This window comes from Parasteatoda tepidariorum, chromosome 3, assembly GCF_043381705.1.
Source record: "Parasteatoda tepidariorum isolate YZ-2023 chromosome 3, CAS_Ptep_4.0, whole genome shotgun sequence".
Taxonomy (NCBI): domain Eukaryota; kingdom Metazoa; phylum Arthropoda; class Arachnida; order Araneae; family Theridiidae; genus Parasteatoda; species Parasteatoda tepidariorum.
In genome coordinates, this window is record NC_092206.1 from 15,478,252 (window position 1) to 15,495,037 (window position 16,786).

Consider the following 16,786-nt stretch of genomic DNA (forward strand, 5'->3'; position numbering starts at 1 on the left):
CTTGGATTGTTTGACCATTTTAAATAATAATCACGTGTTTAGATTGAAAAGGATACTCAGTTGCGAGAATTGTTCCAGATAGCACTTTTGTTCACTTTACAGGCAAGGACTAATTACCCTGCGTTCTATGCTTTTGGAACCGAATCCAAGAGTGATTAAATTCGCGTAATCTCACATTTTAATTACCGTTAACATTTTAGAGGAAAAACCCTGGATATTTTAAACACTTTTTGAAACTAACGACTCATGAACGCATAGTTGTAAAAGATTGTCTTGAACTTCTACAGTTTCCAGAAATAAAGTTGCATTCTTGTTGTATGAGAAGGTATCATAAATCATTGTCTAGTCTAAGAGGACCTGACCTAAATAAATCATAGTCATACTTTGATTTCTAGAAAGCTAATGTTTCTGTTACATTGCTCGAAATTTAGAACTATGTTGAAACCATTATGTAATGCATATTTAGGGTTCGTTCAAACATTACGTAAGCATGTTTTTGGCAATTTTAAACTCCTCTTCCCCCTTGTCATCAAAAGTAAGCAAATCTACTAGACTTACGTACGAAAGCCCCCTTCCATCCTTGTTTTTGCTTTAACTTCGTCTTTTACAATAGTAATCTAATTTCAGGATTAAATTCAAATATACGAAAACTTATTTTTTCATTCATTTCATAAAATTTTGAAAGGAATAATATTTAGCAGTCTTTTGCATTTTTCTACTATGGTTAAATTTCTTGACCTTTGAAATTCTTAGAAGAATTTTTCCCAATACTATTTTCTTTCCCCAAACTTACTTGCTTTACAAATTTTATTCTAGTGTTCCAAATTTTATATATTTTTTTTTTTTACAGTTAAATATTTTTAACAGTGTGATTTTAATGTTTTACGTAAGATTTGCTCATACTCAAGTATAAAAAATTTATATAAAAGTATCACAGTATAAAAAATTTATATCACAAAACCCCACTCTCGCAATGTGCGTATGTAATGTTTGGACGTACCCTCAAAAAAAATTTGTATGGTGCCAATTATTACTATATTATCGTGCAAATTAATCCTTCTAAAACATGATTCCACAACAATTCAATCAACTTGAACAGAAGCATCGTTCAGTTTAAAATCTTATTAAAATGACAGAAAGCTTGCACGCTATTATGTGCTATAATAACACATAATGAAATATAATAAATATATATAATTTGTCGTTAGTTAAATATTAATTACTTAGAAGAAGAATTTGATGTGCTAACACCAGCCTTCTCATATTTGTTGTAAATAGGTTTAATTAAAAAAATAATTAAAAGGTACTGAGCATTATATGCGTTCAATTATTGATTAGTCAGTCAGTCAAGCTATCCGTATTAATCGAATGCGACGAATATTTTCACTTCCAAGTCCTTAATTGAATTGCAGGACCACGTACGAAAACGAAACGTCGCTGATTTATTGCATATGTTTTTTAATGCATTCATCTATTTGAGACATCTAAATATGTAAATAATGTATAGAATTTTTGCGTGCGAAAATCAGTGCGTGATCAAAATATGCATGAGTATCTTGAAAGTGAATTAAAAAAGAAACTCTTAAGTTTATTTACAAATATTACTCATGAGTTATGCAATATATTAGATCATTGCCCAAATATTGTTATTTATAACTTATTTAATTTTGTTCGATATAAATATATTATATTTGTATCTGATTTTTAGAAAATTATTTTTAGATTTGCAATAGTCGATTAATCAAAAAATTAACATTTTATTAAGTGGTTAAAATATTATTCATTATTTCTAAATTACATACGTTATTTAAAATCAATCAATTTTAAATACTTTGTGTAGATATAATTCTTGTTTGAAAAAAGATCGTATTATGTAAATTAATAAGCAATTTAAAATACTTAGTTTTTATTACAAATATTCTTTAATTTACTTAATTTTTATTAATTATTAATTCATTAAATTAAATTATTTTACTTGATTCTTATTACAAATATTCCTAATATTTTGCTTTTCTATTTTTACCAATTTGTTTTCCTTAAAAAAAAATAGAAGCAAATATAAGAAAGAATAAGTAAAAAATATGTTATCATAATTAAATAAACGTTCCTATGCATGTTTATAGACTTTAGCTAGCGCCATCTATCAGAAACAAGAAGAGTCTCAAGTTAAACAAATGAAAAATTCCGAAGTATAATATGATTTATTTTAACTGAAACAAATTACTAATAACTGCTATATTTACAAATATAACTGATGTGAGAGGATTATAATAAGCTATTTATCACTTAATAATGTAATATTATCTAGATCTGTAACCTTAAGACCTAGGACTCAACGAACAAAGAAATGAAAACAGCTGCGTTTCAATTTACATGCTGTTCGAATATCCAGTAATATTTACTTAACTTGCCTGTTATTTTTTCGTTACAATTTGAAAGTGAAATAAGAAACTGATATGTTTTTTTATTAATTTCGATTTTGAAAAAGATTTAAGCACTGGCTCTCTGTATAATTTTTTATTTTAATTACTTTTCGTCTCATGTTTACAATACGTACGTACGAGTGTAGAAAATTGTGCTAACTGCAGCAAAATCTTTCTCAAGATAGGATGTATTTTATAACAAATGTTTCTAACACTGAAGATGAAAATCTGTCTGAAAATTTTTACGTTTACAAATTATTATTTTTAAACCTTTTAGTTGTAATCGTCGAGTTCGTACAAACTTTTAACAAAAACTCTTAAAATTTGTCCGCCTGTTATAAAAATAACATTTTAACTTGATCTGAACGAAATTCAATAACCTTTATTTGTTCGTAAAACAATGTTTACTGTTCTTGACATAAAATTCTATGTCCACTGAAGACGATTCCCTATTTTTATATGCAATTTTTTTTATCACCTAATGCCAGCGAAATAATTTTGAAGTAAGCTGAAATCTATAGCTATTTTTATCTCTGATTTCTGTTTTGCTAAAACTCGAAATAACCTAACATAAATAAAATGTTTACGTACAATAGAAATATTATTGAAATGCAAGAACTTTTATTTAGTAGTGGGCAATAAATATACACTATAAAAATAAACTATTTATATGTAAAGCCTTTTTTAACGTCACTTTCACTGCAAAGAAGCTACTTTTTTTTTTTTTTAACACTTTTAAATTAGTTTTGCTTTGAAATACCTACTCAGGAACCAATTTTAAAAACCTAGGAACCTAGACCTGTGGATTTTTTTGGGACCTTCTATGAAAGTTAATATATAAGAAATAATATAAAAGAAGGTGAATATAAAAGAAATGTATATATAAACCAATGGCACAAAATGGCAATCAGGAACGCTGTTTTTGGGGAACATGCCTTTTTTTAAATCAGACCCAAATTGGACATACTTTACATTACAAAAAGGCAAGATGCTCTTTCATGCACGGAGAAAAAAAATTCTGGTCAAGTTACCGTTCTGTATGGTCACTTCTGGAAAAAAAAGAAGAAAAAAAACATTTTTTTTGATTATTAGAACTGAAATGTACGGTATTTAAATCATATATTTAGCAATTTTTCTGTTTACAAGCTAACGGTTTATTGGAAATTCTGGTTTTCAAAACTATCAATCCCATTACCATACATTTTATAGAAAGCTAAAAAATTATAAGTAAATTTAACCTAAAAAATGACTTTTGTGCCAGGCTCGTATCATGATAAAATTACGAAATTTTGCCACCTTTACCAAATTTTATCACAGATTATAACACTATATTTTATAGATAATTTTACCAAAATAATTACCAAAGCGCTTTGGTAATTTAGTGTTCCCATAGAGCCAGGAACACGGTAGATTTTTCCATATTTCTGGCAGTTTTGACCATACTTTTTTTCTCAGTGTTCGAGAGTTTTTTTATTTTTATTTTTAATATTCCTTTTCAATTGCTTTTATTTCAATAATCAGTTGGGTTTTTGAAAGTTGTCATATTATCTCGCCAATTTCCTCTCAACAACTAACTCATCCCTGATCAAAGTTCAGGTGTACTTATTACTTTTACTTATCACCTTCTCAGGTGGAATGGCGACATCTCTTAACTCAGCTGGACATTTCCCTGTAACTTTCCATTAGATTGCTACAAGGTAAACTAGCCTTTATCGCGACGTCTTTGTTCTTATTTCCTGATTACTCTTTGCTGAAATGCAACTAAATAAATGTCTAGTTGCATTTTTTATTCCTGGATTCTGTTTTATGATATTTTGATTGGGACTTAGTTTGTAAAAAGAACTGGATCAATTAAAAACCAGAATCGTCAGCTAGTGCGGCAATCAGGTGTTTGACACGGAATGTGTTATTCGTGTACTTATTTTTTAATAAAATCCTTTGAGGAAATTTGCAATTGTAATAAATAAAANAAAAAAAAAAAAAAAAAAAAAAAAAAAAAAAAAAAAAAAAAAAACTGGATCAATTAATAACCAGAATCGTCAGCTAGTGCGGCAATCGGGTGTTTGACACGGAATGTATTATTCGTGTACTTATTTTTGAATAAAATCCTTTGAGGAAATTTGCAATTGTAATAAATAAAAATGATTTTTATTTTTTATAAACGTGTCTATCTTTTTTCTTCTTTTTTTAGTGATCATTAAAAAATAAATTATTAGTAAATTTATAAAATTTGAACCAATGAACCTTCTGCTCAAGTTTGTTTAGATATATATCAATGGTATTATGATAAAATCAAATTTGGGNGGGGGGGGGGGTATTATTTTACTATCGATTTTTCACACCGCTTAATCCTTTGACAAGGGACACCGATGTCTCTTTCATCTATTTTCTTTATGTCGCTCTAATTACAATTTTAAAAAAAAATATTTATTTTTTTCAATTATAAAAAACAGTCTAATAGTTTCTAGGAAACTCTGTTTGATTATCGGAATTATATTTGTTCTAATATATCCTAAACAAGTAGTTAGAAATAAATGCTTTTCTCATATTGACAAATTTATCAATAACTGATTATTATTAAATTAAAATTATGTAAATTAAGGACATTTCAATGAAGAATAACTATTTCGGTTAGATCTAAATAACTGCTTATAAGTGCAAAAGTTGAAAAATTATTTTTTGGAAGTAGTCCGTGTTTGGAAGACGCAGAAAAAGACAATGGTGTTCATGTTGTATTTCAAAACCATATCTTATTAAAATGATAAATATAATGTTTTGCTCTTATTTTAACATAAATTAATAAAAAATAATGAAAAATATGTTTAATAAACATTCTGCGTTAGAGGGTTAAATTTTTTTTTTCATGATAGAAATCTATTAATGAGTAAATTTTTCTTTGATTATTTCAAACATAATAGGTTACTCGACGCCTTTGAAATATTTTCTATTCATATGTCTGTTAAAAATTACTTTTTGAAAATTATTTTGAAAAAAAATTTCCTTAAAAGAAAGAAGGAAAAGAATTTATTCCCTTATTTTTTTATCAAAAGAAAATAAATTGAAATACGACTGCCGTTTTTGTAGGAATTTTCGTTGTAATTGTGCTTCAACTTCTGTCAGATTTGTAGGCGTGTAGCTATTAATAAAGGAGAAAAAAAATATCTCAGATAGAAATCTTCTAAAATACCTGGATATGGAATAATTACTCATTTCACTTATTAGTTTTTCCAGGAATAAGAAATCATATATTTTACTGAAATTTCCTGTAAGTGCTGTTGACAGTTTGATATTTATGACCGTATTCAGAAATCCATAAAAAAAAAGGTCTTTTTTGTGAAATAGCAAAGGTCCACTTTTTTTCCTATTCATATCACTCCCCTTGACCCCCAGTTAAATGGTTGTTATTACCCAAAGTGGTAGGTTAAAATTGCCGCCCGTCATAGTGACCCATGTTTAATTCTAGGGGACCATTGTCCAGCAATTCTGCACAAAAACGGTCATCTCTTGTTAGGACCACCTGCTTGTATACCTTTGTCCTTAGAGTGCTTAAAGCGTTTTTTATCAGCCTTTCTCAAGAAGAGACCATAAATTTCATCCATGACGACGCCTGGACGCGCCTTTTTTTCCTTAAAAAGCCTTTAGTCAAATATTTCTTCACTATTTGTGACTTCTTTGTCAAACTACCGAGTTACGCTTCATAGAGCACTGAACAGGAGTCACCCAAAAGGAATATTCTAAAAAATTTTCCAAAAGGGGGAATATTGCTTTTTTTTTTAAAGAACGCCACAGGGTGAACTTTTGAAGTCCTTTCGTCCTCAACACATTTATTCCACCAAAAACTGAAATTTTAAATACAAATAAAATCTTCTCATAAATCAAGTCTTGCGTTTCTGTATGCAAATAGGAACTCTAGTCAGTCCTGCATAAAAATTTTATCGACCGACGATAAAAATTAAAAAGCTAAACGTTCTCGGGAATAATAAATACCGCAAAAATGGATAGATGGCAATTTATTTAATTGTTATTTTACCATATTCAACTAACGCGGTCAAATAACCATAAAAAAGATGATAATCAAACTGATGTGTGAGAAAAATAGTTTACTGGTTGTGTTTTTCTAATATGGTTAAAAAACCAGAATTCTATCCTCTCCAACTAGGCCCAACTTATAAAGCCGTGCAGCTGGGAACATACTGTAGCTGAGAGCGTAAATCGGTCAGTCTCATAACCGGCTGACCAGCGGTTCGAATCCCAGCTTTGATGCTATATTTCTTTTATTCCTTTGCACACTTCAATTGGTGACTTGGACTATTGGAATACGAAATTATAATTCACGCATAAATGGTGGCGCCGCACCCACCGCTTAAGTTTCATTTTTATGGTTTAGAAACTATGCTAGTTGTAAATGGTTGTAAAGCCGTCTAGTTTTGTATTCACGATTTTTTAACCGTGCCAGTTGCAAACGGCTTTAAAACTGCTAAGGTGAAGAAAATGTTCCTAACCATAAACTTTATGGTTATTCGGTTAAACTGACTGCCGTCAGTCATTTTACCATAATTACAGAATGAAAGTTCCACCCGTGAAGAGCACCACAGGGTGAGCAATTGAATTCCTTGTGTCCTAAAATCACTTATTCATGTAAAAATTTCTGAAACTTTTTATTCAAACTTTAAGGCTAAAAGAAAAAGAAAGTATTCCTCTTGTAAATCATGTTTAGTATTTCTGTATCTAAATATATCATGTGTCTAAAGATAATAAACACTAAATAATTAAACTTTCACAGTAATTATAAAAATGCATTTCGACAATCATATATTTTTTTAAATGGACCAGTGTTGTTCCGAAATTATTAAAACATAACCTTGCTCTTGTTCTGTTGTTAATTTAGTGATGAAACAAAATTAGATAACAACTTCAATTGGCAGAGTAAAAGTATAAAATTAGCCCTATCAACTTGTTTTAAGCAAATTATCTAAAGCTACAGTTTCGATCAGAATTAATTTTTGATCACAGTCTTGTAGTTGTGTAATAATGCAGATCACGATAATAACTGTAGATTACTTTGGCGATGGTTGAAAACGATTAAAGAATAACATCTTCGATCTTGAAATAAAAAGCCGTATTTTTGAATTGTTATATCTACTAAGAGATTTTCCGATCGATTTACATCGAGCTTTGGTGGCTTAGGGGATTAGAGCGTTCGCCTTTCAATGAGGTGAACCGAGCTCGAATCCCAGCGTTATATGGCTGGTCGATACGAATTCCACACCCGGCTCGCACTGACCACAATACTGACATAAAAATATCCTCAGTGGTAAACGGATCATGGGTTAGAGTCCCCTTGCCGTCAGACGAACCTTGGGATGTTTTCGTGGTTTTACTCTCCTCCGGTTAGTTCCACCAAAATGCCTTCCACGAAGGCAAATTTCTCCCAATATTTGATCAAGAAGTTCAATTGTTTCTAGATCGGGTTCAAAATTACAAAGCTACGGAGTTAAACATTTTAACAAGAGTAAATTCAAAATTGTGTCGGATATTTAACGACGGTGATAAATAAAACAAATTCAATTTGCATGCGACCTCCCTCTAAGCGATAAATGGAAACCCCAAGTAAAAAATTAAAATAAATAAATAAAATGATGAAATCTTGGGGTCTGAATTTCTCTTAAATTCCTAGTCCAAACTTTTAATGCTGTTATAGTTATGTGCAGTTTAATTAGTGTATATGAAAAACTATTAATGTATATGTTTTAATATATATTCCATTAGTAGTTAAAATATTAACACGTTAATAAATATTTATAGTTTAACTATAGATTAATGGTTATAATAAAAGAATTTATATTAAAACTATAAATAACTGTTGATAACTGGTCAAGTGTTAAGTTCCAAATCAAAAACTTCGAGCTATTAGAATCAGACAACTAACGTGTAACAATAAAATCAGTGTGAATTATGAATGTTAATTTCTAATCTTTAATGAATTATCTCTGATTTTGATACTAAACTTAGATTCAGTTAAAGTCAAATCAATAATTATATTTATTTTATTACAGAATATCAGCTCAATTTTCTACAACTGAAGTGTAAATAAATTAGGTGTTAATGTTTAGTCAAAGTGAAAAATGTATGTAATTTCAGACGAAGAAGGCTATTTATCAAAATCATTCTAAGTCAAGGGAAGGGGTTAGTTTCTTAAGTTTTGAGGCGTTAAAAGAGAATCTATTCATATTTTGAAGTGACCAATTGTAGCTGTCTACTTATCATTCTTTTGAATGGAATCGTTTTGTTCGAAACTACTAGTTTTTGGCATACTGCCCCTCCAAAATAAATGCTCTGTCAAAATGTTTAACACCAAATTCATAAAAGGTAGTCCACATGAAATATTTTCCCACGAGTGCTTGCACAGATGTTTGGGTTCTTGGGTATATTTTATTTCTAAGAGTAATTAAAACGCTTAGCGCTATTAATTATTATAATATAATTCAGGTAAGTATAATATGATTCAGGGCAAGTAACTTAACGTTTAAAGCCAAAGGAAATATTGTCGATTTTATGCACATTAATTTTTAAATATATATTTTAATCCAAAATATTATTGTTAGTGTTGTGTCTTAATTTCTTTAGAAACGAACAAAAGAAACATCTAATACTTTTTTTTTATTTATCAAAAAGTATTAGATGTAAAAATATTTTACTTTGTATCCCCTTTTCGAAATCTAAAATACTTGGATTATTAATTTATCGGGTGTTTCGTAATGAACACCTTTAATATATATTTCTAGAAACCTTGTAAAAAAAATCTGTCTAATAACTGGTGAAAAAAGCGGGCTCGAAAATTTAAAAGTCAGTTTGATTGCTCGATATAATTTAGATGTGTTTCTTCTGGCTTTGACGTTTTCAGACCTGTTTTACCCAGTAGTGATTCGATTGATTTCGATTTTTGACAGCGTTTCATTTTTTCGTTCATTAAAAATAATTTGCGACACCTAAAAAGAGTAATATCATAAGAATGGCTGAAATATAATTATCTAGTAAGTTAAGAAAATATGATCTTCGTTGATCTTCTTCTCATTCTTTGACGTAACTCATATAAGACAACCTATCGTATCATTTTTTTCAAAAAATTTTGCACATTTCATTTGGGTACAGGAAGGCGTATTACTACACGAGTTTACTATAGAATGCCGTGTTACTTTTTTGAACCATAAAATCGCCAACATTTCCAACTTTTTTTTACAAAATTCTATTTATTTAATTATTCTATTTTTGTTTTAAATTTAATTCGTTGAAACAATAATATTCATGTTTGCCAAGCTATATTAATAATATAAAAACGGTTATATTTTGATCTGAAATCATACATTTGCAATCCTTTAAAAAACTAAAGTTATAGTTAAATTGGAAATTATCAACTTAGTTCTAATTACTTACTTCTTTTTTTAAAAAGTATTATTTTCCATTACAACTTAGTGTTGCGCTAGCGTCAGCGGAGTATAAATAAATTTTTATTTATTTATCTTAAAAAATTTTTGCTCAATTTTAAGAAACTGTTTACAGTGCACATAAACTAGATGTCTAAAAGAAAGTTGATAATGAATCCCTTTTATGAAAAAAATAAATAAATAAAAATCTTTTGCTAAAAGGGATTCAAAATTAGCAAAATATGCACTAGTAATATGCAACCCGAGCCGTTATGTTATATATATTAATAGAATTTCTAAAAGAATTTCATAACTGTCAATAAATTCTTTATATATATTAGAATTCTAATATTTGTTTCTTCATAAGTTCCGTACAATTATTTTATTTAAGATATTCTAAACTTAAAATCGTAGTATCATACTTGATATTACGCTTTTCTTTAAATCAGTTTTTTTTTTCTCTTCCTAAAAGTAACTTTTCCTTGATATACTAAAATACTAATATCAGAATAAAAATCTATGACTTTTTTTAGTGAACACTTTTTCTAGGAACAGCAATAAAGGATAGGAGTCTTTATTGCTGTTCTATAGCTCTTCTCCTATTGGATATTTTGTGTCCACTCAAACCGGTTGGGGGGTCAGTTCTGCTGTCCCATTGTACTTGGTATCCTCTTCCGGACAGAAAGGAATAACGGAGTCTCATTTATTCTATCCTACCTTTTAGAAGGGTTTTTTCAGAAGCTTGCTTAAAAAAGCACCAATATTACTTTTAAAAATTTAGTAAAATTTCGATTTAATGGTTATTAAAGTAACTCATTATCCATATACAACAATACTGGATTCATATTTGACATATTTTCCTCCCCCGCCAATTCCTCTTCCCAGGAGTAAGTTATAAACGTTATTTTTCCTTAAAATTATTGAAATATTATCTGTGTTTTACTTTCATGCACGTTTTATTAATTATAGAGATTTTTTTTATACTTTATCAATTGCTTATTATTAGACGAAATTGAACCTTGTATACATATTTCATAAGTATTTCAATGTTTTTTTTTAAATAGATTATTTAATTAAGATTTACTATACTAAATTATTATTTATGTGTATAAACTAGTAATGTTTTACTAATGTTAGTCAGATTAAGTTCTAATAATTCTTCCCTTTGCAACATATAATAATCTAACGTTATTTTTCCTTAAAATTCTTGAAATAATATCTGTGTTTTACTTTCATGCGCATTGTATTAATTATAGAGATTTTTTTTTTTTATACGTTATCAATTACTTATTATTAGACTAAATCGTACCATGTATATATATTTTATAAGTCTGAAATATATCTATTTTTTTAAAAAAAAATACATTATTTAATTAAGATTTACTATTCTAAATTATTATTTATATATAAACTATGTTTTACTAATGCTAGTCAGATTAAGTTATACTAAATTATTATTTATGTGTATAAACTAGTAATGTTTTACTAATGTTAGTCAGATTAAGTTCTAATAATTCTTCGCTTTGCAACATATAATAATCTAACGTTATTTTTCCTTAAAATTCTTGAAATAATATCTGTGTTTTACTTTCATGCGCATTGTATTAATTATAGAGATTTTTTTTTATACGTTATCAATTACTTATTATTAGACTAAATCGTACCATGTATATATATTTCATAAGTCTGAAATATATCTATTTTTTTTTAAAAAATACATTATTTAATTGAGATTTACTATTCTAAATTATTATTTATAAATAAACTATGTTTTACTAATGCTAGTCAGATTAAGTTCTTATAATTCTTCTCTTTGCAACTAAGAATAATGGAATAAATTTAAATATGCTACTTTTTTAAATGGTTCAATTTTTTTTTTTTCATTGCTGTAGAGTAATATTTTTGTTATGCATCATTTGCACCATGTGCTTTTTCAATCTTCTATGTAATTAGGATAGGATTGAAGTCTAATCGATGTTTTCCCAAGTAAATAATGACTTTTCATTTACTTGAAACTGTAAAAATTATGTTTAAAAAAAAGCACTGTTATTCTCAAATTAGAAAGTTAGAAAAAAAAGACGATGCAGACAGTTATTTTTGGTACGAATAAGAACACTTTTTGATAACATATTAACATTATGGATTACAAAATAAAACATCACAATCGTTTCCTTTAGTTTCACAATGAATAAATTTAAAACATAGTTTACTTGGTGTATAAAATGAGGTGTCCAGTTGTTCCTAAACTATGCATAGCCAATAAATTTCAATGCATGGTTTCCTAGTTAATGATTTAGTAGTATTCTTGGTCCAAATGTATTGCTCTGAAATCTTGTGTAAAATCCAAAAACTTAACACAAACTCTTAATATTGATTCTTTCACAAATATGCATTGTTATGACGGATATGGAATTTATGATTGCTCCTTTTTTACTAAATGTTTAATAGATAAAATTTTTAAAAACTTATTATAAGCCAAAATCTTTTTACCTCATATTCAAATTTAGTAAATACAATTTTGAAATGTTTTTCATTATTACAAAGGGAATGTTCACGAAGTCTTTATGATTCGATTTCTACTTTTATACACACATCTTAAACTTATTCTAAATTCATTCCAAAGTTGTTGTGGGGAATTCTATTATTTTTTATCGCCGTGGTTACATATATTTCTTAAAATGATTGGTGTTGTTCATTGCAATCAAAATAATTCACAATTAGCATACCTTGCTGTTTGACCCCAAGCATGTTGAGTAAGTAAAACCGGGCGAGGTTTGCTAAGAAGTTTCCCGCGGGGACATCTAATGAGCGGAAAGAGTAATACTTGACCACAGGTGGGCCCCATCCAAGGGGGCCCAAGGATAAGGCCATTGACTAGTATAATTGGTCTCTACATCATCTTGGACCTCAAAGATCGAAATGTTTCTTTATAAAAAGTTATTTAAAACCAAATTGCTCTTTGCTCATTCCAATGTGGAATTCTTCTTTAGCCTATAGGCTTCAGTTCTTTATAACTTTCAAAGTTTTTTTCTTCTTCTGAGAAGTAAGGAACAAAAATCTTAAGTCTGTTTTTGATGAGCAAAAAATTCCTTTTTTTAATTTGGAAAAGAATTTCAGTCGATATATATAATCGTATATGAAGGGCTTTGGGCAATATAATGACTGGTCACACTGTTTTTGTATCAAACTGCTTCGTATTGTGTCCAAATCGGCACTCTTAAACTTACATTGCAGATATTTCCATTAGATAGCAATATAACGTTTCCTTCATGGAAAATCGTGGTGTTTTTTTACAAAAGAAAATAAATAAATGTAATAAAATAAACAACAACAAAAATCACCGAAGCAGTGTGAAAAGTGGTTTATTATTGGATAGCTTTAAGCCCTTTATTTAGATAAACACATATTTGTTGTAACAAAATGCCTGTTAATAATTTCACCATGGTGATCAGTGATCATAGTGATATTTTTAAGCTAAGCTGAAAATAATAAAAATTAAAATTCTCGTTATTTTCCAATTCTACATTTGCATTGGCAAACTGACATTTTTTTAAAAATTATTATGTTTTATTTTTATTTTTTCCCGCTGAATGTGAAAAAACAAAGTGCATCCAATTTCCATTTCTTTGTCAGGTTGATCGTCTTTACTAAATCGGGTGAGGGATTATAGTTTATCTATGTAAAGAACTCCTCTAGCAAGTTGTCTGGAGTTGTGGCGGTCACTATAGTTACGAAGTTTAACTATTTCAAGTCATTATTCAAGGCAGGTTTTGATTCGGGTCAGGGAGAGAAAGGGAATTAAAAGAAAAAGAAGCTCATCTCTTTCTAATGGGCTATTTCTTGTTTTCGTAGCAGCAGTCGGTTTTATACTTCGTGGCGAGGGGAGTTCTTTCCATAGACAAACTGTAGTAATTTACTTATTTTTGTTTCCACGGGGGGTAGAGGATCTGAGTTGATTCACAATAATGAATTGATTATTTTTTTTCCTTTCTAAAGCTAATCTTGTGATGTTTATGTGGTTACAGGTGAAGCGGATGTAGTGCAATTCCAAGACATACTGACATGCGGTGTTTGCCAAAAAGACTTCCCCTTGTCAGATATAGTGCGCTTCATCCAGCACAAAGTGCAACTTTGCAATAAGGAGAACTGCATGGGCATCTACGAAGACAGTGAGGACAGTCAAGATCCCTCTGCTCTCACCATCTCTGTCAATAAAAAAGAAGAGACCAATGTTTGTAAAGATGAACTGTTGGTGTCCTCGTCTTCCCTCCTCAGAAAATCTATAACAGCCAAAGATACCTCAGTCAACACAAATGGCAATTTGTTAGGTAAGATTTATTCTTTAAATAATAATAACTCATTTATTTTATTTTTTTGTCATAATTGAGAACACTGTGGAAAATTCCGGTAAAAAGTACCAGTAGTGTAGATACTTTTTACAGTAAAATCCATTTTCCGGAACATGTTACAAAACCAAAAAAATATGATATTTCATAATTTTTACAGTAATAATTACGGTAAAATCGTGGTATGATATTTTTCGGTAAGAAGTAGATTTTACGGATGATGCACCCAAACCGTACTTTACTTTACTTAAACCGTACCGATGCACTTTTTACCGAAATTTGAACCAAAATTTTTTACAGACATATATATTTAAGTACCAGCATTCAGAGTGTAGATACTTTTTACAGTAAAATCCATTTACCAGAACATGTTACAGAGCAACAACAAAAATATTATATGCCGTAATTTTTACAGTAATAATTACGGTAAAATCACTGAATCACTCTAATTAAATAGTATATCTGTAAAAATCACGGTACAATATTTTATGGTAAAAATAGATTTAACGGATGACGCACCCAAACTATACTGTACTTAACTTTAAACAGTACCGATGTACTTTAAGCCGTAACTTGATCCAAAATTATTAGTAGAAGTAGAGAAATGGCATTTAATTATTAATGTAACTTTTGTTATCAAGAACAATTTTTGGCGTAGATGGGTACATAAAATTTTTTTTCTTGTTCTGTTTACATACTATTATTTATTCTTTACTTATAGCAGTTTTTTATGAATATTTTATTATTATTTTAATCCTTTTCTTATTTAGATTGAATGTTGTCTAAAATTAGAAATTGTTCCCTATAAAAATCATGTGCAAGTGAATTTTAATTTCTTAATTCGTTTTAATGCGTTATAACTTTACGCATTGTAATTTTATTTTTCCTCAAATATATCCATGTTTATGTTGTACTCCCACTCACAATAAAAATTATATATGAAGGGACAGTAAAAATCATTTTGGGTTCGGAGTATGAATTTCCGTAAACGCTTTAAAGTTTTATTTACTGCAATCTTTGATTATTATGATTTATTTCAATTCAATAAATTAGACCTCAAAATTGAAATAAAACCGGAACAAAATTGGTTGAAAGGCACGTGATAGCAGAATGATGGATGTATTTGCTCTCTGCCTCTCCATGGGTTGCCCATTTTTTATCATTTATGGGTTGCCCATTTATATTCAGTCTTTAATATACTCAAGGGAGATTGGAAGAACAATTGTTTAATACACTTTATAAATTATTCATTTGGGTTAAAGTTATTTCAACAACAAAAAATTGAAACCAGGCATTTTAATAAGTCATTTGTTTCAAGACAAACGATTTCACATTCATAAACCAATAGGCGACAACGTCTGTGCTTATTACATAATCATGTAAAATCATATATATAACGCTAAATCAAAAGTTTTTTTTAATATTAAAGTAGTTTGGATATTGGATCATTTTTATGCATGCATACAGATTACAGAAACATTAGTAATTTTTTCCAAAACCTAATTACTTAAAAATTTATAAAACAAGTAAAACCTATTTTAATATAAAGTTGCAAACAGCTTTAATTGATTTATTATTATCCATTTTAATTGATTATCCTCTTTATGATCCGCTTTAATTGATTAATTATTTTTCTAGTTTGAATCAGAAATGTACGTTTTAAATTTCGTGAGTTTCCAATTGATATACAACTGGGAAACTTGACACTCTGTTGCATTAGAGCGTAAAACACATTGTCTGTGTCATGGCTTACTAATATTTGAGAGTATGATCTAATGTGTGCACCAATCCAATACATACGCCTAGGTCTATGTTAAAACGAAATAGACTGAGTTTAAAAATACTATGTTGAAAACTTAAAGTAGTAATATCGGTGAATTATATTACTCTAACATTGAAATACTAGATATAGCTTTTACTCCAACGTCTATAGTATTCAGCGTTCTGATTTTTAACTTGGAAAAAAAATGAGCAATAAAAATATAACAAGTTGTAGTTAAAAGCAACAAGTTTTAATTAAATTAACAAGTTGTAATTAAAATCAAACAATCTAGTGCGTTTCTATTTTATAAGTACCTACTCTTGCATTTTTAGTATAAATATGCATTTGTAAGTGATGCGTACAAAAAAATTTACACCGAAATATCTGACGTTTCGCATATCAGGATGAAATTAGAAAAACGCTAATTTTCTTCAACCTTATCCTAACTTTTATTTTAAACTATAATTTAGGTTGTAGTATTGTTTGACTAAAGCCAGACAATCTAGTATAATTGTATTAGTACGAACCTCGTATAAATTGTAGTAATAGATAGTACAGCACTTCACACTCTGATTTATATAGGCTTGTATAGAAAACCCCGTAACTCTTGACATGATTCTACGTATAACTCCGTAGATCAGTGTTTCCCAAACTTATGAGTTTTGTGTACCTTTTCTAAATTTTTCGTAACGCTGTGTACCACTCATAAAAAAATGAATGCATTTTTTACGGTAAAAAAATTGCGCAAAAGTTAAAAATCACGACTGGCAATTGACACCGCTAATTTTTAACTGTTAACTCTGCAAAAAATGGCCAATAGAAAAATACATA

General features: G+C 28.8%; 1 protein-coding gene across 2 annotated transcripts in view; it reads left to right on the top strand.

Annotated features, from left to right (window-relative positions):
• The window catches only part of LOC107436465 (B-cell lymphoma/leukemia 11A), a 92,989-nt gene that overhangs the window by 69,275 nt on the left and 6,928 nt on the right, over nucleotides 1-16,786 (top strand). The window contains exons 1-2 of one of the 2 annotated variants that reach the window (XM_016048201.3): nucleotides 10,449-10,734; nucleotides 13,873-14,175. In XM_016048201.3, the coding sequence (XP_015903687.1) occupies nucleotides 10,644-10,734; nucleotides 13,873-14,175 (394 nt within the window). In that variant the 5' untranslated portion in view covers nucleotides 10,449-10,643. Of the gene's footprint in view, nucleotides 1-10,448; nucleotides 10,735-13,872; nucleotides 14,176-16,786 lie in introns of those variants that run through there. The other variant, XM_043044487.2, reaches the window with a different exon arrangement.